Source organism: Microcaecilia unicolor, chromosome 3 (assembly GCF_901765095.1).
Source record: "Microcaecilia unicolor chromosome 3, aMicUni1.1, whole genome shotgun sequence".
In the NCBI taxonomy this organism is placed as follows: Eukaryota; Metazoa; Chordata; class Amphibia; order Gymnophiona; family Siphonopidae; genus Microcaecilia; species Microcaecilia unicolor.
The window spans coordinates 149,822,434-149,848,009 of record NC_044033.1 but is presented as its reverse complement, the minus strand read 5'-3'; the positions used below and the strand labels follow the sequence as shown (position 1 = coordinate 149,848,009).

At 42.4% G+C, this 25,576-nt stretch overlaps 1 protein-coding gene across 1 annotated transcript in view; it reads left to right on the top strand.

The window, feature by feature from the left end:
• Positions 1–25,576, top strand: part of KIF26B (kinesin family member 26B) — a 799,934-nt gene that overhangs the window by 648,208 nt on the left and 126,150 nt on the right. The window contains exon 8 of the mRNA XM_030196461.1: positions 3,546–3,808. Within this exon, the coding sequence (XP_030052321.1) occupies positions 3,546–3,808 (263 nt within the window). The remainder of the gene's footprint in view (positions 1–3,545; positions 3,809–25,576) is intronic.

Genomic DNA, 25,576 nt, shown 5'->3' with positions numbered 1-25,576 from the left:
TTCAAGATATCCACAATAAATATCAATAAATATACACAAAAGAGATTTGCATATAATGGAGGTAGTATATGTAAATCAAGTTCATTCGTTGAGGATATCCTGAAAACCTGACTGGCAAGGGAAACTCCAGGACTGACGTGGGAAATACTACTATACGTTGTGGGCCACATTCTTTATATGGTACCAAAAAAATCCCATACTACGTTATTCTATAAAACTCGCCTAAAGTTAGACGTGGATTATAGAATATGCATAGCGGCTATTCTGTGACTAAAATTTAGGTGCAGGAATTTACGCCAACTAAAACCTGGTGTAAATGGCCTTGTCTTATTTAGGCACGGATTGGGCATACTCTGTAACTGCGCATACATTTTCAGAATGCCCAGACCCGTCTATGCCCCTCCCATGGCTATGCCCCCTTTTGTAGTCCACGCGTTAAAATTTACTCACACCACTTTACAGAATACACTTAGAAAGTTGTGCGTAAATTCTAATTAGTGCCAATAATTGCTTGTTAGTGGTCAATTATCTGCACTGATTAGCTTGTTAAACAATTAAGTTGCATGCACAAATCATCTAAGCATGCAGGTTTGCATGTGCAACTTTACTTGCCGTTTATAGAATCTGGGAGTATGTGCTAAAGTGCCAAATTTAGACAGTTACACCTGCCATATACCTGGCATAATAGTTCACGTCTACAGTTAGGCACATCGATGTTGACTTAGGCTAGTATTCTCTACTGGCATCTTGGTGCCATTATAGATTTGGCGTTTAGCATGCAGCATCGACACGCATAAATCATGGCACCCAGCTATAGAATTGCCCCCATAAAGTATAATAATTCATTCACACATAACATTTCCAAATCAACCAATAAAACTGCCAGCAATAGGTATAGAAAAAAAGAAAATAAATGGCTACGCTCCACCTTAAAGTTGTTGTAATCTACACAAATTGAATAAGGAGAGCTAATAGACTCAACAGCAGTGTATTGAAAGTATATATCTATATATGAGTATAGGTATAAAGGGCGTCTCATCCAGTCACAACGACACTTGTATGCGTCAGGCTTTTGTTATGCCTATATACTCGTGCCAAAATATAATCATTGACCGCCCCCAACCACCTGTGATGCACCAGAATTATTTGCTGTGCGGTTCCTTATATTAAATTCTTATTGTGTGTGCTTCAATAACGCATTATAACCATCACTCTTTTTTTGTGTGATTTTTTTCTCACTGGTGCATTCACGGGGTTTGAAGTCTTTCCTTACAATACCAATTGTGCTGTTGAAGTCAAATAAAACAGTATGAAACGGACAAGTATAAACTTATCTCAAATATCCTTGGAAGCTGTGGGTTCTTGCTTTGTTTTCGGTCCAGCGATTGTTGTACCCTCAGACTTCACTAATAAAGCTTGTTCTAATCTCCGAAATTAATGCCAACCGACAGGAGCCTGTTTCGCTAATATTTGCTTTGTCAAGGGCGATAGGCATCAATTTTATCAGAGTTCTATGTCGGCAGATACTGCCGACATAGAACTCTGATAAAATTGATGCCTATCGCCCTTGACAAAGCAAATATTAGCGAAACAGGCTCCTGTCGGGTGGCATTAATTTCGGAGATTAGAACAAGCTTTATTAGTGAAGTCTGAGGGTACAACAATCGCTGGACCGAAAACAAAGCAAGAACCCACAGCTTCCAAGGATATTTGAGATAAGTTTATACTTGTCCGTTTCATACTGTTTTATTTGACTTCAACAGCACAATTGGTATTGTAAGGAAAGACTTCAAACCCCGTGAATGCACCAGTGAGAAAAAATCACACAAAAAAAGAGTGATGGTTATAATGCGTTATTGAAGCACACACAATAAGAATTTAATATAAGGAACCGCACAGCAATAGGTATAGAGCAGCTTGGGTGTCACATCAGTGAGAGCAACAGAAACTACCTCCACTACAAGAGTAAGAAATAACAAAAACTCGCAAATAGACACTCAGACTGTACTAACCCTACCTATGAAAGTCAGCACTGCAAATATTCTAGAAGACCAGTTCGCCTCCAGCTGGAAAAAGAGAACAAACGTACACAGAATCTACATGTTAAAAGAATTCATCTTTGTGGTTACAAAAGGAAAACACAGACAGTCACCTAGTAAAAAAATAAGGGGCCCTTTTACCAAGCTGCGGTACAAGGGATCCTGCGGTGGCATGGTGCGTGGATTTGCAGTGCGCCGAGGCCACTTTTACTACAGTGGGTTTTTAAAAGAAAGTGGCTGTGCGGTAAGTACAAACTTGCCATGTGGCCGTTTCCTGGGGGAGCCCTTACCACCTCCAATTTAGGAGAGGCGGTAAGGGCTCCCACGCTAACTAGGTAGTAACGCTGCCTGATTACTGCCGGGTAAATGCCCGGTGGTCATGCCGAAAATAGCGCATGCTGGAGGCAGCACTACTGCGGCTCCAGCGCTAGGCCAGCGGTGGTTCCGTATTGGCATACTGTGATGTTGTAGAAGGGCCCCTAAGAGACTAAAGATTAAAAACAAATACTTAGGCAAAGAATTAAATTGAAACCCCCCAAAAAAGCTGCTGAACACTGAAAAAAAAACCCCAAGGGAGATCTTTTTATCTGTAAGAACAAAATAGAAGCTATCCACATTTTCAAATCTAGCATCTCATTTTTTTTAAATATAGAAAAGAAAATTTTTTGTACTTTTGTGGTCTGACCATTTTGTTTTTCCACTTGAGTTGATCTTGGTCTTCTTCCTTTCTCTTATATGTAACTCTGACTCTGATCCTTCTGTTTCATTTTTTTCTCCATTTCTCTCATTACTTTTTTTTTTAACCCACCTCTAACTAGATTTTATTCCTCCTTCTTCCCTGCTCCCAGTCCTTAGTCTCCATTGTTCACCTGTTTTCTAGCTTTTTATTCCTGTGTTTACCTCCTTAGTTCTCACATTTTTGCTTGTGTCCTATTCTTTTGCCAGTCTCCTATTTCCTGTCTTTCCACTTTTTCGTCTCCAATTTCCACCCTTTGCATTCATTGTTCCCCAGTTTATGTCTCCAACCAACTAAAGCTCCTTCCCTGTCTTCTCCAGCTCCAGTAGTTAATCTCTAATGCGATACCCGTAGCCAGATCCAATGGAAGGTAAGCAGCGCAGTGGCAGTGAAAAGAGACACTCCCATCGCTCTCGGCAATATATTTTTAAATGCAGGGCTGGTGGGAGAAGACAGCTGAAAGGGGGGGGGGAGCAAGTGGGGAAAAAAGCAGCTGCAGTGAACTCTAGTGACCCTTCCCTTTCAATGCCCATGCTCCTCAGGGTTGGTGCAGCTTGTGGTGCCCCCCTGCCATGCTTGCCATGCTTACTGTGTTGCGCCAGGCCTGTTCTCATTTCTCTTATATGGTATTGTTTACATATAAATTCTGTTTGTTTAATTTTTTTATGTTGCTAGTTAATCATTTATCAATATCAAGGAGCAATGGTACTTCACTGATGGTCGAAAGTGTGACTGAAACTCTTTTTTTCTTTTTACTTCTTGACTGCTAGGAAAGTCATACACCATGATGGGGAAAGATGATTCCATGCAGACCCTGGGAATAATCCCGTGCGCTATTTCTTGGCTCTTTAAGTTGATCAACGAACGGAAAGAAAAGACAGGAGCCCGGTTCTCGGTCCGAGTTTCTGCAGTGGAAGTGTGGGGTAGAGAAGAGAACCTGAAAGATTTGCTGTCTGAAGTAGCTACTGGCAGCCTTCAAGATGGCCAGTCCCCAGGGGTCTATCTTTGCGAGGATCCAATCTGCGGGATGCAGGTAAACACTGGGGTGGATTTTGGAGCTTTCAAAAGCAGACTAGCTTCTAACTTTAAAAACTTAACACCAAATTACATTGGTTTTTAATTTTTGTAACAAGGATGGCCATTTTTAAGAGTATTTACCCAAGTACATGAGCCTGCCTGAAAACTTCCATCCTCAAATGTAAATAAAAGTCTGTGTGAACAGGAAGAATACTTGGCAACCTGACCCCTAGCTATAATACTGTGAAATTACAGCTAGGTTTTATGGCTGCCATTTTCCATGAAGAGCAGGAGCAACTGGGGATAGCTCGTGCTCATCTTAGACACCAGGGACCCCTAGTAAGACTGGGGTTAGAATTGGGGGGGTGGAGATGGGGGGGATAGGAAGAGGTCTTCTTGTGTCAGTGGGCATAGGGTGAGGGATTCCTCAAGGAGAATTGAAGTGAAGATTGTCTTTTAAAGGGGGGTAGAATTGGATGATGCAGTGGGGGGATGGGAATTAAAAGGGATCTGATTCTTCAGGGGACATCGGGAGAATGATATCAGGAGTGATTGGGGAGAGACTGAGGCTGTGCTGTCAGGGTGTATGGGCAGACAGGAAGAAGCGATTTTGTAGAGCTGCTCCTATGCACATGTAGGCTAGGTTTACTTGTGTAAAGTATAAGGGTTTAAGGTTTATTAATCTGTATTCCATCTATGCCTAGGTGGAGTACATAAAAACATACACAAATATAAAAAATATATGCATTAAGAAAAAAATATATAAATAAATATAAACAAATAGCAGCCAATCAATGCTGCCATAATTTTAAATTAATGATACAACAAGCCTCCACTCTTTAATAAACAGCACTCAATCACACGCTGACTGTGTCCTCCAGCTATATGAATAACCAGATGACATTTTAGCAGACTTTTAAATGTTGTTTCTATAGCTGACCTAATACTTAAAGGAAACTGATCCTACATCATAGATCCCACAATTGAAAAAGATCTCTTATGGGTTTCTTCAGAATGCACTTTCCTTAGAGCTAGAATAGACAGATGATATATGTCCCTTCTGATCTGAGACTCAGAGGCCCTTTTACACAATTGCAGTAGGAGCTAACATGTTCCTAATGCACCTTAAAATGACATTCCGCAGGGCGCACTCAGAGAACCCCGTAGACTCATGGAGTACTTCTCTTTATGCAAACAGTAGGTAGGGCGAGTACTTCTCCCACACTCGGTCTCCTGTCTCCACGAAAGTCTTTAACGTTATCTTTAACTAGTAAGAAATGCCCATTTCGGAAAAAAATGAAACGGGTGCTAGCAAGGTAATTTCCCGCCCATCATCCTCCCTCCCTTCCCAGTTCCAGACCCCCCCCCCTCCATCCCTCCCTTCCAAGTTCCACACCCCCCCTCTCCCTCCCTCCCTCCGTCCCTCAATCACTTGGTTGCGAGTTTGTGATTAAAGTTCGCAGCGCTGTCCCTGCTGCTGTCACTGAATGTGTGGGACTCCCCGCTGCTGTCACTGAATCTCTGGAACTCGTGCGTTTTGACGCGAGGGCGGAGGTACACTGACTGCAGGCCCGTCCCGCCCTCTGCGTCATCGCGTTTTGACGCGAGGGCGGAGCTACACTGACTGCAGGTCAAACTGATATCTCGGCGCCTCACATTTCCGGCTTGAGGCTTTATTGGAACGTTGGAGGTGCCTTTTATATATATAGATGTCCCATTAAATCTCTCCACCAATAGGATCGATAGGACTAGTGTCTCTGTACAAGCCCCCTTTCCATAGGATATGATCTTTGCAAGTCTCACTGATTAGTTGACCAGCTCTCTGCCTCAGGGCTTCCAGTTCAGGGTCAGAGCGCTGTGCTTCCTGAAAAGCATGTCTCTGTCCTATATCAGTATTCATATCTGAAATGGTCTCTGCTGGTGACTCTGACAAATCAGGGTCAATAATCTGATCAATAGGTGTGTCAGTTTAGTCAGGCTGGTCCATACTCATGGCCCTGGTCACCTCTGGAACTGATGCTGTTGGAAGCACTGAGGCACCTCCTGTCACTTGGACAGGCCACCCAGGCCTGACTATGGGTCACCATAGTGGAAATGCTGACTCCGCTATCAAGGGTAATGTTCATTGGACCCATGTCAGTCTCACACAGCATTGGTACCAGCATGTTTTTCATTATTCCTATTTCCCTTTATCCAGGCTTGGTACCCCAATCCAGGAATACTCGAGCGATGGATACAGTCTGTCTGGATCCATTGGCTAACACTACCTCCGCTGTGCATCCTGGAAGAATAGCATCTTCTGGCACTAGCGCTGGTCGTAATAAAGTCATGCTAGAGACACTTTCCACAAGCCCAGCTACTTGGGTCTGATTCACAGTTACTGGGGTGCTGTAGTGTTGTGGGAATCCATCTGCTTCCTGGCTTGATGAATGACCAGTAACTTTTGTGCTATGGCAACTGCATGGACCTCCTTCTTGGAACTGGAGCCACCCACGAAAGCCACCAGCTTTGTTGCAGGAACTAGAATGCTCTTCCTGCACCAAAGCTGGTGGCTTTCATGGGTGGCACATGACTAAAACAGGAGAAATGTATAATTTAGAAGATAAATTTTTACAATTTTATTTTAATTATGCATTTGAACTTAGAAAACAAAGAAAATCTTTGATGATGCACAACCTAGTCATATATAAAAAGGAAAATAGCAATACAGTCAAAAAATAAATTTAACTGTTGCCATCTAGACTCAAGCCCACAATATTATCACAGAAAATACAGGGGCAGATATAAATATTATTCAAAAAAGAAATTTAAAAATACAATACTAATCAAACAAAGCGAAGGGAGAGTAAGAAAAAATAATATTCAAATTCTACCATTTAAAAAGATAATTTTGAAACTAAGCTTAGCCCCAAACTATGAACTTTGATCAGGAATTTTAACAGGAACATCTACTCTGTTGTGATGATACTTAGGGCCTTGTATACTAAGCTGCACTGTACTACTACTACTACTTAACATTTCTAGAGCGCTACTAGGGTTACGCAGCGCTGTACAATTTAACAAAGAGAGACAGTCCCTGCTCAAAGAGCTTACAATCTAATAGACAAGTGAACGGTCAATCCGATAGGGGCATACACTTTTTAGCGTGCACTAAAAATTAGCTCTCACTAACAATAGAGTCTAAATTTATGCAACAAGCAGGGCATTATATTGATCTTGGCTACTGGTTTGTCTCCTGAAGAAGCCTATAGTGAAACGGAGACTCTCTGTTGAGCAAACCGACATGTGAGTCTGACTTAAGATAAGTGCCCCTTTACATTTTCAACTTCATACTATTATCAAAAATAAAAATTCACCGGTGATTTTTCTGACTTGTGTTTTTTTATTTACCCCTCTATAGACCCCCGTGGGATCCTTCCACACGGAGGTGTACAGAGGGTTTGTTCTACTACGATCTTGCGGACCGCCTCCCTGAATTCCAGTGACACCCTTTCCCATGGGTATCGCTGTTGGGGAGGCATCAGAAGGCTCAGTTCAAATCTAATTCCCATGACCACAGCTTTCTGTCTATTAGGATCTAAGTGTATCTTGGGCCATTTATGTTCCCACATATATACTATTAAAAATCAACCCAATTTGATTCAGTGAGTGCGTCTTACTTGTGTGTGGATTATTTTGTAGAACAAATGACAGGTATAGAATAAATAGAAATAAAGACAGAGATAGTTCACAGAAATAAGAGTTTTATTCTTACCAAAATCAAATCTTCAATTCGGTACATTCATCAGACAGATTTTAGGTTCAACTGCACAGAGCTCTGCCGTCGGAGAAGCGTTGGGGAAAGTTCCAAAGATCTGTCTAATTCTCATCTCTTTTATAGTCTTTGGTCCCAATACAAGTCTATGGAGAGGGATTTTTTTTCTCTAATATTACTTAATCTGTGAGTCATGACCTCCGGTCAGGTGCCCACCTGCCCCTCCTCCCAAAGATTGCTTAATAATTTCAACTTTTACACTTTCACTTCCTCTTTTCCAATCTTATGACAGAGATCATGTGTTTTTATATCTTGTGATACCAGGAGCCATTTTCTCAAAGACATTCTCCATCTTAAGAACCAAACTATTACCATTTTTATCTCTAATTTCCTCATCTTAAGTGTTACACTCAATTTGAAAGTTGTACCAGGTTTCATTAAAACTCACCAAGCAGCTCTGCTCTTGCAAGCTCTCTGCTATAAGGCCATCAGTAGGTTATTGGGCCTAATTAGTGCTTTCCATCTGTTCCAAGCTGTGCAGCTTGGCCCACCACCATTCCAGTGGATAGGTCTCAAGCTAGAACACATATTAACATTCCCCTCTTCACCCTATCTCATAGGGTGACACCAGGGTTAAGGAACCATGGTACCATCCATTCCAGAAGGTATCCTATTAAATTATAGAATCGACTGAGTCTAATTGAAAACTGGTATAGTCAGATTTGTTTGAATTAAAGTTATAACATAGGCACTACTTCGGTAACATACTATAACTACAACAATAATATTTCTAAACCTATTAATATGCAGGTTCAATCTTACTCTTACATATATGGAGATATATATATATTGATAACAATCAATAATTCTTTGGTTATATACTGATTATATCTTGAGTATACATTCGCATGGATTACATAGTCATACTGATTATTGATTACATCCTTTCATCAGGCTTAACACTATTATATTGCATTCCTGTGTGCTATTACATGATTATACTGTTGCAGACATTTCTACATTGTCTCTAGGATTTGCATAGCGATTGGTCCATCTCATAGGGAGATAGTCTAACGTATTATCCCCTGTGGTGTTGGGAAGGAGATTTTCATACAGGGCATATTGTCCTGCGGTTGTCTTTTTTGTTATTGCGGTTTCAATTAAGCGTTCTACTAAGCCTCTAGCACAAGGGATTATGCAGCATCCTACTAATACAAAAATTGCAACCACTATGATTATGGTGGTGGCCGCAGAAATGATAAATGTCTTCCATTTACCAAAAGCTTTATCCATCCAACCGGTCCAAGATGTATCGACACCAGAGTTCTCTGCCAATTCTTGCGACAGTGAGGTTAAACCTTTCAAAGCTCTGGTAATTGACCCATCTGGAGCTGTATTGTTGGGGATAAAGGTGCAACACTGTGTACCTATTTTGTGGCACACTCCGCCATCTGCTGCCAGAATCTGGTCAAGCACTAATCGGTTTTCTAACGTCATTCTGCTAGAGGCGTCTAATTGTGCTGCGATTCCTTGAACCGCATCTCTAGTATAGTTTACAAATCTCTGCTGGTTGTAATATATATAGTTAATCCAGTCTACGTTTTTATTAATAGTAGCCCACCAAAAGAAGGCAGATTCGAACCCTGCAGCAATCTGGTTTCTGGCTTTGAACTCATCAGGTACCCCTCTTGGAACTCCAATTGCATCTATATAGACCCGATCATCAAAAGATCCAGGCATTGCATCTCTCTTCACTCGTGAGGAAGAGCTGCTATGAGGAGGGATTAAGGATGCTATAATGATTGGAATTACTAATTTGACTAAGGCACATCTGCCTGTCCAACTTCTGTGAAGTGTATGGTGGATAGTATGGGTTCCACAATACCACCATACATCTGCTCTAGCTTGTGAGAAGTCCGTAAGGTTCAGACCCCTCAGGGCTCCCTTTGCTAGGGAACTATTGCAATTGGTCAAATTTCCCAAAAACCGTGAATTTTTCACTCCATATCGTTCCAGACATGTATGATATCTGGTACCAGGATCTGGAATCCTGAATGCAGGCGGTACCCTCATCCGAGGGGGTAAGTAGGGGTGATGTTTGTCAAGATGCTGACAAGACTGGTTAACTTCAGTTGTTACCTGTAGTAACTCTAACATACACCAAAAACCATCTGGATCGTTGTAAAGATCTAAAGGAAAGGGGACTACTGTTGGTTCTGCTCTTGCATGGGCACAAAAATAACAATTGGAAACATTCAAACTCTTGGTGGTATAGTGGGCCCATTCGAGCCACAGGTTGGTATCCCCAAATCCTGTTTCTAGTGCCACTAAATCTTTAGAATTATTAGTTGGTACAATCTGATAGGGAATCTTTACTTCTGGGATCTTGGTTGGCATCAAAGGATTTTGTTCTGGTTGGGTTGTGGGTGGGGGGATAATCTGAAAGGTTCCCACAGGATCCCGGCCTGTGGCATCAATTCCCAAGGAATAGGTTCTGTACGTGACAGCAGTTACTCCTCTGAAAGTGATAGCCACTTGATTACATTTGGTCATCGGACAAAGGGCAGTCACTCGCAATTTCATAATGGAAATGCTCTTTTTGAGATCTGGAATCTCACTACCTGAGTAGGGAGTCCATGAACCTGTGTACCACCATACTTGTGCCCAACTTCCGCAATTAGAGAAGGGACACAGGTATATTTCAAAAGCTGACAGATACTGCTGCACAGGATGTTCACCACACATAGTATAGGCACACACATCTAGGGTTATTGTAACCGTGTCCTTGGTAGTGGGTAATGTTACTTTGTATTGGGGCATGAACTTCTGCAAAAAACTTTCTAAATGCTGTGTTCCTTGTGCAATGGGTATAGTGAACACACACACAAAGAGAACTAGGCACATCATGTTGGTAATCTTCATGATTAGGCACTGGGTTGGGACTGTATAAAAGGCAATTGGCGGCTAAGAATTAAGGTGAGTAACAGAATTAACCCTAGGGTTTTGGCAAGAGCTGCAATTACAATTATCACTATCCCAAAATATACCAAAATATACCAAAGCTCTCCCAGCGTTCAAGTGAAGATAATTCTGTTTTTGACAGCCGAGCATCTGAAGTCTTTTCCTCCGGTGTACAATTGAAGTCAAATATATAAAGTATAATGGAGTATGGAAGTCCAATGTTTTGAAACACGAGAGGAATTGTTACTTGCTTATTTATAAAATTAGAAACATAAAATATAAATAAATAAATTGAACTACTAAAAGACAGTTGCTATTCCTATAGATATTTCTCCTGCTGTTTTTGTAAATATCTACTTTCCTTTTCAGTGTGTGTGGGGGGGGGGGGGGGGGGGGGAAGTGTCTCTACTTATGATCTTGGTCTTCAATTGCCTAAAACTTTGGAAACGTTATATGATGTCAATATTAAGCCTTTAATGATATTTACAAAGAATTTGTTTCAAAATTGGTCAACTTTACCATTATCTATGATAGGACATTTAGCATTGCTCAGGATGGTGATTTTTGCCTAAATAGCATTATATATTTCAAACTACTCCGATTCTGTTACATAGAAAAGATAAGCTTCCACTGTAACAAGGCGGTTTGGGATTACTGGATTTGGATCTTTACTGTAGAGCCTGTCATTTACAAACCACAGATTTGGATGAAGATGACTGATCATTACACCCTGATTCAATTTGAAGCTGCTTTGGTCTCACTACAAGCTATGTTTTGTGTGCTGCACTAGACAAGTTACCCAGTTATCTAAAAACAAGCTGCTTGACTGCACCTTTATGGAGAGTCTGGTCATGGCTTTATAAGGCAAAGCATATTGACGGAAGAATAACAACTTGACTTCCACTTCGGTGTAACCAGGACTTTCCAGTGGGAATCTCCAGCAAGTCCTTCCAAATTTGAGCTGAAAAAGGCATCTTACTACTGAAGCATTATGTCAACGCTGATGGGAAGCCATTTCCTTTTAATAAACTTTGTGCTGACTACCAAATTGTGAATACTGACAGTTTGGCTTATCTGCAAATGAAATATTATATGTCTTTTGTTGCCTGTAGAGGCATTGTCTGAAGATGCATCTGAACATGATGAAGTCTTTCTTTTGGGTGATGATAGTATCCCAAGAGTGTCCTTCTATTTTAGGATGCTAAGAGTTGACGTATCACCTTTGAGATTTCAGAAATCAGCTGAAGTTTGGTCCAGAGATCTAGGCACAATAAGTTCGGCAAACTTACTTCAACAACTTTTATGTAAACCTTTAGTAAAATTGACTTCGACACTATATAAAGAACAACAATATAAACTCCTCTACAGAGCTTACATATCACCTCACGAGCATTTTTGATGGGAGTAGCTCAATGAAGTCAGTGCTTAAAATGTACGGAACGCGAAGCAACTTTAGGACACATGTTCTGGTCATGCCCAGTAATGCAACACTTCTGGGGAGAGATCTCAAATAAAGTTCAACAGATCTTTGATTTTCATCTTCCACTTCTACTTATGGTTTTCTTGTTTGATTGCTATGATACTGTTACACCCACACCAAACTCTCCTACATTACTTGTTTTTGATTGTGGGGAGAGTCATCTTGGTACAGTGGTTAAGTGAAACTGCATCTAATCGAGCTCAGTGGTTGAACCCACTGTATGTTCTGATGGTCATGGTACACCATAGGGCTGGTTGGAATCACCCCGCTCACTAGTGGAAGTTTCACCAAATATGGGAACCCTTATGAACAGTCTTACTACATAGGGCACACAGTTGGATTTTAAATTGTTAAATTTACAGTTACCTACATGACTGTCAGGTTATTGTGTTTAATTTCAGGCTTGGATAAGAAAGCCTGGAAGTTCCAATTAATCTTCGGGGATGAGGGGGAAGGAGAAAGGGATGTGGGTTATGGGGTACTAGAGATATACTTGAAAATACTTCTGTTATTGCTAATTGTTACTTTGCTGTTTGTTGATTCTGAATAAAATGCATTTATACAAAAAAATCTAAAAGCTAAACAGTCCTCTACCAAAAGACCAAGGCAAAATCAGGCAAAAAACACACTCCATATTTTCCAAAACAATAATTTCAAACGGGTTGTCTACAGGCAAAGAAACCATACGAAAACCAAGTATAGGTTTAAAACAAAATTAATACTCCTCCTCCCCTCCCTACAAACCTGTTTCCATGAATACTTAGATGGACAACATTGCTTCACTAACACTAGGTCAAATGTTTGAAGCCATAATTCTATGATACATAATACATCAACAGAATTTTTAACTATTAAATCATACATTAGAAATGTTTTATTCCATACCATTCGTGCATTTATTAAAACAAACTTCAAATAATCTGTTCTAGGACTACCATGATCAGTCTGGGCAGGCACAATGCGTAATCATCTGTGCTCGAAAGTTAAAGGAGACCTTTTATAATGACAGGTTTTACTTGGGAGGTGCCCGTATCATACATTTTATTTTATTTATTTATTTAGGTTTTGCTCACACCTTTTTCAGTAGTAGCTCAAGGTGAGTTACATTCAGGTACACTGGATATTTCTCTGTCCCAGGAGAGCTCACAATCTAAGTTTGTACATGCACACAAATAGCTGGAATCATACACATTTTACCACTGACTCAGCGTTATCTGCATAAATTGCTTCAAAAGTTCGTTCCAATGTGCAGCTTTTAAAATTTGGTGGCCCTCTGGACATGGGGAGACATTTTACCCCTTCTTCTTATCTCAGTTACCCTCAACAGTTTTGATCGTTCGTGCACCTGTTTTACAAGCAGAGCGTGTTTGGAGGAAATCGGGGGGGGGGGGGGGGAAATGGAGGCGATTGTTCTTTCATTATAATTATGAGATTAAACAGGCTAAGAGGGAATATTATTTGGATTGTCCAAATTTAAATAAGTTATTTGGCATTATGAAACAATTGACTAAGGGGCACATTTTCAAAGCACTTGGACTTACAAAGTTCCATAGGCGTACTTTATAGAATACATCTTTCCACATGGTTTATAGAATACACCAAGTGTACGTTTGTGTGACTACATTTACTCTCTGGCAGTTATGTCAAGTAAAACTTGGTATAAATGCCGACACCTAAATTAGGTGCAAACTGGGTGTATTCTATAACAACGCGCGTGGATTTTAGAAATGCCCATGAACTGCCTATTCCACGCCCATGGCCATGCCCCCTTTCCAACTATGCAACTTAAAATCTACCCTTATCACGTTACAGAATACGCTTAGACAGTTGTGTGTGTAAATTCTAATTAATGCCATTTAGTGTCAATAACTGCTTGTTAATTGGCCAATCCAGGTCATAAATACCTGGCAAGATCCCAAAAAAGTACAAAACATTTTATACTGCTTATCCCAGAAATAGTGGATTTTCCCCAAGTCCAATTTAATAATGGCCTATGGACTTTTCCTTTAGGAAGCCGTCCAAACCTTTTTAAAACTCTGCTAAGCTAACCACCTTTACCACATTTTCTGGCAATGAATTCCAGAGTTGAATTATACGTTGAGTGAAGAAAACATTTCTCCGATTCGTTTTAAATTTACTACTTTGTAGCTTCATCGCATGCCCCCTAGTCCTAGTATTTTTGGAAAGTGTAAACAGACGCTTCACATCTACCCTTTCTACTTCACTCATTATTTTATAGACCTCTATCATATGTATAATTATTTGGAAGCCCAGGCCTGAGACTTAGGTTCAGGCTCTAAAAATGACAAGAAAAGTACAGGCCTTTAGCCGAAATTTGAACTCTGAAGTTCCAGCAAGCTCCTGAGCTAAATGAGGAAGGACCATGCAGCAGAATGAGGAAGAAGTTAGGGTGCAGAAACCTCATAAACAGGATACAGATGGCTCCTCAAACTAGGTGTAAGATCGTGCTTAAGTTTGTGGTTAAGCAAGCTAAAGATGAGAACATGTTCTCACGATAGAGCTACTCATTAGCATGAGCCAATCAGTGGTAACCATGATATTAGCATAGATCCAATCAGGTATATCTACTGTCATATTATCCATATCCTGAGGGCACCTATGAAAATCAGGGTATTTCCTGGTTTAAGCTAGAGAGAAGGGTTGCCACTCACTCTCTCCAGGGGAAACCAATGTGACCAGCAGAATTAACAAATTACCTAATTGCTTTCCCTTGTAAAACCTTTTGATTGGTAAAAGAAATTATAAAAGACTAAGATTCAGATAGCACCTGTTTGCAGCTGGATTATTATATTCCTATAACTAATTGATTGTACATGCCTGTTAGTAAGTAAATAAATTGATAACTCTTGGAACTAAAATATCTCTCCTACTGTTAATTGTATAATCTGTGAGATCTCTGATATCACAGTTAATCACTGATTTGGCTTGTATCTTGGCAAATAAACTCCTCATTCCAAATGATGTTCTGTGGGCTTCACTTAATGATCAAAGGCTGTAAGTATAAATGCTTCTGCTTTATCAGGCTTTCTTTCGCTGCATTGTATAACCTGTAGCCTAAATCCAGTTTGTCAAAAGGCTGGTAACTTTTCCTTGCCAGTGCTGAGAGGTGGACTAATGCGGGTCCCTTAGACCTAACGTCTCAGTGGCAATTCCTTTTAGAACTGCACAACTTTTTGATTACCTCAGTACTAGTGCTATTTAGAGTTGGAGTCAGATTTGAGGTCAATCCAGCCTTCTTGGGGGTTCTCTCTGCCACTGGACAGCTGGGCTCCAGTACCAGACAGAACCTAGGGGTCTCTGAACCCCGAAACAAAACACTCCCCTCAGCCATCTTTTCTCCAAGTTGAAGAGCCCCAGCCACTTAGTCTTTCTTTCCTCATAGGGAAGTCGTCCCATCCCCTTTATCATTTTTGTTGCCCTTCTCTGCACCTTTTCTAATTCCACTATATCTTGTTTGAGATGCGGCAACCAGAATTGAACACAATATTCAAGGTACGGTTGCACCATGGACTGATACAAAAGCATTATAACATCCTCTTTTTTGTTTTCTATTCCTTTCTTAATAATACCTAACATTCTATTTGCTTTCTTAGCTGCAGCAGTACACTGAGTAGAAGGTTTCAACACATCATCAACGACGACACCTAGGTCCCTTTCTTGGTCCGTGACTCCTAACGTGGAACCTTGCATGATGTAGCTATAATTTGGGTTCCTCTTTCCCACATGCATCACTTTCCACTTGCTCACATTAAACATTATCTGCCATTTAGATGCCCAGTGTCCCAGTCTCGTAAGGTCCTCTTGTAAATTTTCACAATCCTCCCACTATTTAACTACTTTGAATAACTTTGTGTCGTCAGCAAATTTAATTACCTCACTAGTTACTCCCATCTCCAGGTCATTTATAAATATGTTAAAAAAACAGAGGTCCCAGCACAGACCCCTGGGGAACCCCACTAACTACCCTTCTCCATTGAGAATACTGACCATGTAACCTTACTCTCTGTTTTCTATCTTTTAACCAGTTTTTAATCCACAATAGGACACTACCTCCTATCCCATGAGTCTCCAATTTCCTCTGGAGTCTTTCATGAGGTACTTTGTCAAACGCCTTCTGAAAATCCAGGTACACAGTATCAGCCGGCTTGCCTTTATCCACGTGTTTGTTCACCCCTTCAAAGAAATGTAATAGATTGGTGAGGCAAGATTCCCCTTCACTAAATCCATGTTGGCTTTGTCTCATTAATCCATGCTTTTGAATATGCTGTGTAATTTTGTTCTTTATAATAGTCTCTACCATTTTGCACTGACGTAAGACTCACCAGTCTATAATTTCCCGGATCTCCCCTGGAACCTTTAAAAAAAATCAGCGTTACATTGGCCACCCTCTAATCTTCCGGTACCATGCTCAGTTTTAATTTTAAGGATAAATTACATATTACTAACAGTAGTTCTGCAAGTTCATTTTTCAATTCTATCAGTACTCTGGGATTAATACCATCCGGTCCAGGAGATTTGCTACTCTTCAATTTGTCAAATTGCCCTATTACATCCTCTAGGTCTATAGAGATTTCTTTCAGTTTCTCCGACTCGTCAGCTTTGAATACCATTTCTGGCACTGGTATCTCTCCCAAATCTTCCTCGGTGAAGACCGACGCAAAGAATTCATTTAATCTCTCTGCTACGGCTTTGTCTTCCCTGATCGCCCCTTTTCGGTGCCAGTTTTTTAGGCGCCATATATAGAATGTAGCCCATAATGTTCAAATATTGACTCTATAAACGTCTACCAGAGGATATTACAATTGTATCTAAGGATCCAACACAGATCTGTGTCTTTGTTTCGTATAAGTGATTTATTGGTCCACTGTTGCCACCATTGAGGTTTCATCTCCATCTTTTCATTTGTATCAATCAGATTTGGTGACCCCTGAAGCAGGCATCCACCCTGAAACACAGATCTGTGTCAGGTCCTTGGATGCAATTGTAATATCCTTTGGTAGACATTTATACAGTCAATCTTTGACTGCATTTAGTGTAGTATAATTTATTAGGCATTTGCTTAACCACCTTTCAAGTTACAACCAAAGGGGTGTACAATCTAAACTGAGAAAGGAAAAGAACTCCAGTGTCCAAAACAGAAAAGAATAGAGTAAGGAAAGAGAAAAAAAAAACATATGCTGGATTTTTGGATTTTTATTATGACTTTTTAAATTAAAGACATGATTCACCATGTATGGTGTTCACCTCTTGTTTGTGCATTGGGGCCCTATATTTTGTGCAGTATTAGCATGATAACCTGATTTTAACATGCATTCAGTCTTGATGTTGGTGTTAACATATGTTGCTACTACTAATCATTTCTATAGTGCTACTACACGTACGAAACACTGTACTCATTTTATATACAGGTACTTTCTCTGTCCCCAGGGGGCTCGCAGTCCAAGTTTATTTTTGTACCTGGGGCAATGAAAGGTTAGGTGACTTGCCCAAGGTCACAAGGAGCTACAGTGGGAACCAAACCCAGATTGCCAGGATCAAAGCCCACTGCACTAACCATTAGGTTACACCTCCACTTGCTGCATTATTGAAGGTTAGTAAATAGGTCCCTTGGGGATTAGGCATATTGTGAGGAATATGAGGGTGTGAGGGAGTAATGAAGGCACAAGGAGGAACAAGGAGGCTCGAGAGGGAGGGAGGTTGGGTAGAGAAAGGAAGGAGTCTTTTCCCCTGGGGGATTGGAGAAAAGGAAAAGACTACAATTCCCAGCAGCTCCTGAGTAGGTCACATGCTAGAAACAGGGACTTCAATCCCCAACAGCACCCAGAGGAGGTCAGGAGAAGGGCAAGAGAAAGGAGTTAGAAAAACCTGTCCCAGAGAGCCAGGATGAGGAAAGGAGTTCTGAACCTGCCCAATCAAGCAAATGGCGAGCAGCTGAGCAATGGGTGTGGGGAGGAACCTATGGACTGGCAAGAGGAAGAAAAGGGGGAGGAACTAGAGCAAGAGGAGCCAATGGAGATTGCTGCTCTGACTAAACTGGAAGGAAAGGAGGTGAAACAGGAGAGGGCTGCTTGGGTGGAGAGCCTGGTAGAAGAAGGGAAAAGGTGGCTATCCCACGAGGGGAGGTGAGAGAATAGGTTTACCACGGAAGGGTCATGCGGGTGGTGGTCAGGGTATAATGCTGGCCTGGTTGGGGAGGGTCCCTTGCCACTCTCCCTAGGTTGATTTCTTTTGAAAGGGAGAGAGGAGGAGTGGTGATTTTGGGCATAACTGCTATACATGAACTGCTGGGAGTTTGAACTCTTTCTGAACTGCTGTGTTTGGGGAATTGTTTTGCCTAACTGCTGACATGAACTGCTGGACAGCGTTTGAATCCTTTCTGGAGCTACCGTGTTTGGAGAATTACTTTGCATACATGCTATACATGAACTGCTGGGAGTTTGAGCTCTTTTTGAGCTACTTTGTTTGAAGAATTGCTTTGCATAACTGGTTTATGAACTGCTGAGATTTTGGAACCTTTTGTGTTTTGTTTTGTTTTGAATACTATGCTGTTGAACTGCTGTGCTTCCTGAGAAATGCTGTGGTGGGAACTACCTTTGGAGGAGCAGTTGACACAAAGGGATTACAATAAAGTATAATGATCTGATCTTGTGGATTGCCGTGTGCTCTTTAGCAGTGGATTACAGTGCACAGCTCAGCTAAAGGGACGAGGGACTCAAGAGTCTCCTGGTGCAGGAGACTTTTCCAAGAGTCTCCTGGTGGTGGAGGCCTTACAATATCCATCAACCTCTTTGAAAATTAACTAGGGCTGAATGCATAAATTCAGGTGCCTATTTTCATTAGAAAGCTAAATTTAGGTACCTAAAAAGTAGATGGCTGCAAGAGCAGAATTAGAACAAGAAAAAGACAGATTCTTACTGCTGAATATCTGCACTAGGCACCTAGCTCAGGGGCTTATGTGTTAAAGGTTTCTTGTATCTTCAAGATATTTTTATAAAGCCCTTTCCAAGTGCAAAGCATGTTTTTATATGCAGAAAAAGGCAGGTGTTCCTGGGAGACATAGTCTGGACATACTTGGAATGGAGTTGCAGTATTCCTGTTTTGTAAAATACGCATGTAACACATAGAAAGTAATTTTATAACAGAATGCCTACAACAGGCGTGAGTTATGGCACCTATTTAGGCCTTGCCTATAAAGAAAAGTAGGGACCTGAGAACCTGTGTACATATAGGTGTGGCTACTTACCCTAGCTGTAGGTGTAACTGCCTGCACCTAGATGTATGCATGACTATGCATAAATTATAATATTCCGTGTACCTTGTTCTCTTCTATCACCCTCAGAAAGCTTTTTGACTGAATTCCTCTCAAATATTTGTGTTACGTTTGCTAATGTTTTATTAGTAGGTGATATTAATTTACATCTTGATAACCCTTGGGATGTTAAGACAAAGAGCTTATTTGATTTTCTCGCCTCCTGGTGATTCCTTCTGCCACATTCCCAATCCTCCCACATTAGGGGTCATCTGCTGGATCTGCTGGCTTATAGAACTGTACATATGGAGAATTTCTAACTGGGTGACCCATCCTGATGCCATGACCCTTGGTCAGACCGTAAGACTCTGGAGTTCACTCTTTACTGGAGGGAAGCTACTAGATCTTTTCAGTCCACTGTCACCTCTCCTCCTTTTACATTGAGAGGCAGAATTGATCCTGTAAAATTCTGATCTGCAATCTTTGGTAGTCCATAGCATCCAGGCGCAGACAGCGAAGATTTCTTGTGTAAGTGGGATATTTATGTAGTTCTACCCTGGATAGTATGGCTCCCATCCAACTCACCCATTAGGTGTCATGTCACCCTGGTACAATCAAGATATTCTTTTCTTCAAGAGGTAATGTAGAAAATTAGAGAGAAAGTTGTCCAATCATAAATCTGACGAGAACAAAATGCTTTGGAGGAAGGCTATCAGGGATTATAAGAAAAAGACTGTAGACGCTAAAACCCTCTACTATTGGTTTCAACCACTTAAATACCCATAAGCTCTTTGGCCTTCTTAATAGGCTTTTGTTGACCGAAAACATCAGTAACTGTATCCACTCCCTCTGCTAATCAATTAGCCACATACTTCAAACAAAAAGTAACTAAAATTGGGGGGGGGGGGGGGGGGGGGGGGGCAGGGGCATAGCCAGATGGCCAATTTTGGGTGGACCTAAGCCCAAGGTGGGTGGGCATGGAATTTGCCCCCCCCCCCTCCGGTTTGCTCCTCTCTCCACCCCTCCCTGCCCACAAACCCCAAATATTAAATAATTGAACTGGATCCCCAAACCCTGCCAGCTGAAGATTTTCTCTTCTTCCTTAAGCAACCAGCACTCTTCCAAACAGCAGCCAGCAACACTTGCCTCAAACTGATGCTGCTACTGGCAGGCCATGCGTGCTCTGTGCTTTTGCATGTACAAAAACTGAGTATGTGCAGAAGGGCTGGTCTCAGCATCAGCTGAAGACAAAAGCTGCTTGCTGGCTGACCTTTGGAAGAGCGCTGGCTGTCCAAGGAAAGAAAATCTTCAGCTGGCAAGGTTTTGAGATCCCCACCAGCCACAGCAAGAGTGCCACAATTTTGGGTGGGCCTGAGTCCAAAGTGGTTGGGCCCTGGCCCACCCAGGCACACCTGTGGCTACGCCACTGGGGGGGGGGGGGGGGGGGCTGTACTGCAACAAGGCCACTAGCATTCAATCTTGCATCAAGCAGCCTAGTCTGGATGCTGGTATTATAGCTGACCGATTGTGGGCCTCCTTTCTTCTACCCACTCATGAGACCGCCAAATCCTTTCCAAAAAAGTATTCTTCCTCACAGTGCCTTCTGGATGCTTGTCCGAGTCATTTATTAAAAACTGCACCAACAGGATTCATTGACCTTCTTCAAGCTCATATCTCATTTATGCTGACTCAGGGTGCACCCTTAGTGGAAAGGTTCCATAATACTTTCCTCAGTGGAAAGGTTCTATAATACTTACCCCAATCCCTAAGAGCACCTTGGCTTCATTGGGAGACGTTACTAATTACAGGCCTAATTACACTCCACAGATACCAAGGTGCCAAGCAGGGGCGTAGCCAGACTGCGGTGGGAGGGGGGTCCAGAGCCCGAGGTGAGGGGCCACATTTTAGCCCCCCCCCCGGCGCCGCTGCCTCCCGCCACTTTTGACCCTCCCCCGGCACCGCCGCCCCTCCCCTTTTGACCCCCCCTTCCCCCCACCGCCATCCCTCCCCCGCCGCCACCGTCAGGTACCTGTGCTGGCGGGGGTCCCTAAATCCCGCCAGCCGAAAGCCTCTTCAGCACCGGTCTACGGGCTGGTGCGTTGCTGCATCTGATCTGGAAGGATTCTGTTTCTGTGTCCTCCTGGCGTCCTGCACGTTCCTACGTGCAGGCTGCACGTAGGAACGTGTAGGACGTCAGGACGACTCACACAGAAACAGAATCCTTCCAGATCAGCTGCAGCACAGGTACCTGACGGCGGCAGCGGGGTAGGGTTGGCGGCAGTAGGAAGGGGGGGTCGAAAGGGTCGGTGGCGGGGGGCCAAGGCCAAATCTGGTGGGCCCATGGTCCAACGTGGCTACGCCCCTGGTGCTAAGTGGCAGTACTTACTGCCAGTAGCAATCAAGGGTCAGCCTGATTACTTGGTATTTCATAAAAGACTGAAAACTTTCCTCTTTCAGAGGTTTCTGCCCATTGATGGAGTGTGTTAGATTGTAACTGGCCATCAGTGGTTTATTATTTAGTTCTTATTTGTATCTTGTTTGTGCTACTCTGTTCTTACTTGATATTTTGTTTATGGTATTGTAAACCTTGCCTGTTGTTTTATTTATTGTAAGCCATATTGAATTTGAGTATGTTCGGGATAATATGAGGTATAAATGTCAAAATAAATAAATAAATACGTTCATTCTGATTTCTGTTTCATCACTAAAGAGTTGTTAGTGCTTGAAGGCGCCAGAAGAGCTTAGCTACATAGTAAGATGTTTCATTGTATTGTATAAACAGCATCATATCTGTGTTATTTGAATGATCTAATGAGTGATTATTAGGTGTTTCATTGGTGTTATGCTGACATTCCGCCTTATTTTTGAAAGTGATGGACGCTCAGATTTCGACCCAAATCGGGAGATAGGTGCCCATCTCGCAAAGGCGCCCAAATCGGTATAATCGAAAGCTGATTTTGGGCGTCTTCAACTGCACTCCGTCGCAGGAACGAACAAAGTTGACGGGGGCGTGTCAGAGGCGTGGTGAAGGCAGGACTGGGGTGTGTTTATCGGCCGAGGAGAGATGGGCGCCTTTGGCCGATAATCAAAAAAAGAAATGTGTTTTTAGCACGAATTTAGGTCACTTTTTTTGGACCATGAACAAGTCCCAAAAAAGTGCCCTAAATGACCAGATGACCACCGGAGGGAATCGGGGATAACCACCCCAGTGGTCACTAACCCCCTCCCACCAAAAGAACCCCAACTTTAACAACTTTGTTCTCCAGCCTGTATGCCAGCCTCAAATGCCAAACCCAGCTCCATCACAGCAGTATGCAGGTCCCTGGAGCAGTTGTTAGTGGGTGCAGTGGACTTAGTAACATAGTAGATGACGGCAGAAAAAGACCTGCACGGTCCATCCAGTCTGCCCAACAAGGTAACTCATATGTGCTACTTTTTGTGTATACCCTACTTTGATTTGTACCTGTGCTCTTCAGGGCACAGACCGTATAAGTCTGCCCAGCACTATCCCCGCCTCCCAACCACCAGCCCCACCTCCCACCACCGGCTCTGGCACAGACCGTATAAGTCTGCCCAGCACTATCCCCGCCTCCCAACCACCAGCCCCGCTTTCCGATCTCGACTAAGCTCCTGAGGATCCATTCCTTCTGCTCAGGATTCCTTTATGCTTATCCCACGCATGTTTGAATTCCGTTACCGTTTTCATTTCCACCACCTCCCGCGGGAGGGCATTCCAAGCATCCACTACTCTCTCCGTGAAAAAATACTTCCTAACATTTTTTCTCGAGTCTGCCCCCCCTTTAATCTCATTTCATGTCCTCTCGTTCTACCATCTTCCCATCTCCGGAAAAGGTTCGTTTGCGGATTAATACCTTTCAAATATTTGAACGTCTGTATCATATCACCCCTGTTTCTCCTTTCCTCCAGAGTATACATGTTTAGTTCAGCAAGTCTCTCCTCATACATCTTGTAACGCAAATCCCATACCATTCTCGTAGCTTTTCTTTGCACCGCTTCAATTCTTTTTACATCCTTAACAAGATACGACCTCCAAAACTGAACACAATACTCCAGGTGGGGCCTCACGAACAACTTATACAGGGGCATCAACACCCCCTTTCTTCTGCTGGTCACACCTCTCTCTATACAGCCTAACAACCTTCTAGCTACGGCCACCACCTTGTCACACTGTTTCGTCGCCTTCAAATCCTCAGATACTATCACCCCAAGATCCCTCTCTCCGTCCGTACTTATCAGACTCTCCCCGCCTAACACATACGTCTCTCGTGGATTTCTATTCCCTAAGTGCATCACTTTGCATTTCTTCGCATTTAATTTTAATTGCCAAACCTTAGACCATTCTTCTAGCTTCCTCAGATCCTTTTTCATGTCTTCCACTCCCTCCCGGGTGTCCACTCTGTTACAGATCTTAGTATCATCCGCAAATAGGCAAACTTTACCTTCTAACTCTTCGGCAATGTCACTCACAAATATATTGAACAGAATCGGCCCCAGCACCGATCCCTGAGGCACTCCACCTTTCCCTCCTCCGAGCGAATTCCATTCATCACCACCCTCTGGCGTCTGTCCGTCAACCAGTTCCTAATCCAGTTCACCACTTGGGGTCCTATCTTCAGCCCATCCAGTTTATTTAAGAGCCTCCTGTGGGGAACCATGTCAAAAGCTTTGCTGAAATCTAAGTAGATTCCATCCATAGCTCGTCCCTGATTCAATTCTCCTGTCATCCAATCAAAGAACTCAATGAGATTCGTTTGGCACGATTTCCCTTTGGTAAAACCATGTTGTCTCGGATCTTGCAACTTATTGGGTTCCAGGAAATTCACTATCCTTTCCTTCAGCATCGCTTCCATTACTTTTCCAATAACCGAAGTGAGGCTTACCAGCCTGTAGTTTCCAGCTTCTTCCCTATCACCACTTTTCTGAAGAGGGACCACCTCCGCCGTTCTTCAATCCCTCGGAACCTCTCCCGTCTGCAAGGATATATTAAACAAATCTTTAAGAGGACCCGCCAAAACCTCTCTGAGCTCTCTCAATATCCTGGGGTGGATCTCGTCCGGTCCCATGGCTTTGTCCACCTTTAGCTTTTCAAGTTGTCGATACACACTTTCTTCCGTGAACGGTGCTCTGTCCACTTCATTCTCATTTGTACTATTTCCAGTCCATCGCAGTCCTTCTCCAGGATTTTCTTCTGTGAAAACAGAACAAAAGTATCTATTTAACAAATTTGCTTTTTCTTCATCATTATCCACATAGCGGTTCGCAGTATCTTTTAGTCTCACAATTCCCTTTTTAGTCATTCTCCTTTCACTAATATACCTGAAGAAATTTTTGTCACCCCTCCTTACATTTCTAGCCATTTGTTCTTCCGCTTGCGCTTTTGCCAGTCGTATCTCTCTCTTGGCTTCTTTCAGTTTCATCCGGTATTCCTCCATGTGTTCCTTTTCTTGAGTTTTTCTGTATTTCTGGAACGACTTCAGGCAGGTGGTCCCAGGCCCATCTCCCCCCTACCTATTACACTTGTGGTAAATGGGAACCCTCCAAACCGCCCCCAAACCCACTGTACCCACATGTAGGTGCCCCCCTTCAGCCATAAGGGCTATGGTAATGGTGTAGAGTTGTGGGCAGTGGGTTTTTGGGGGGATTTGAGGGGCTCAGCACCCAAAGGAAGGGAGCTATGGACTTGGGAGGTATTTGACTTTTTTAAAAATTGTTACAAGTGCCCCCTAAGGTGCCCAGTTGGTGTCCTGGCATGTGAGGGGGACCAGTGCACTACAAAACCTGGCCCCTCCCACAACCAAATGCCTTGGATTTGTTCGTTTTCGAGCTGGCGCCTTCGGTTTCCATTATCGCTAAAAAACAAAACCGCCCAGCTCAAATCCGCACAACTCCAATGCATTTGCCGGGCACAAACCGTATTATCGAAAAAAAGGTGGGCGGCCATTTTTTTTTGAAAATACGGTCTGTCCTGCCCCTTCACGTACCCGTTCTCGGACATAGACGCCCATGGAGATGGGCGTTCACGTTCGATTATGCCCCTCATTGTGTCATAATCTATATTATGTGAATGTTCTTCCATGCTGTCTATTATGATATAATTTGTAATGTATGACATTTATTATATTTCTGTTATATGATGTTCTGTAGTGCTATTAAATGTGTATATTTCTAATACTGTTTCATATTAGTCCTGTTGCTAGGTTTCAATTTGTTATTTGCTAGTTTTTGAAAGGGAAATTATGGGCCATTCCCCCTCCCTCCCTGCTCTTTTGAGAAATTGTAATGGCAGCCTAGCTTTCGG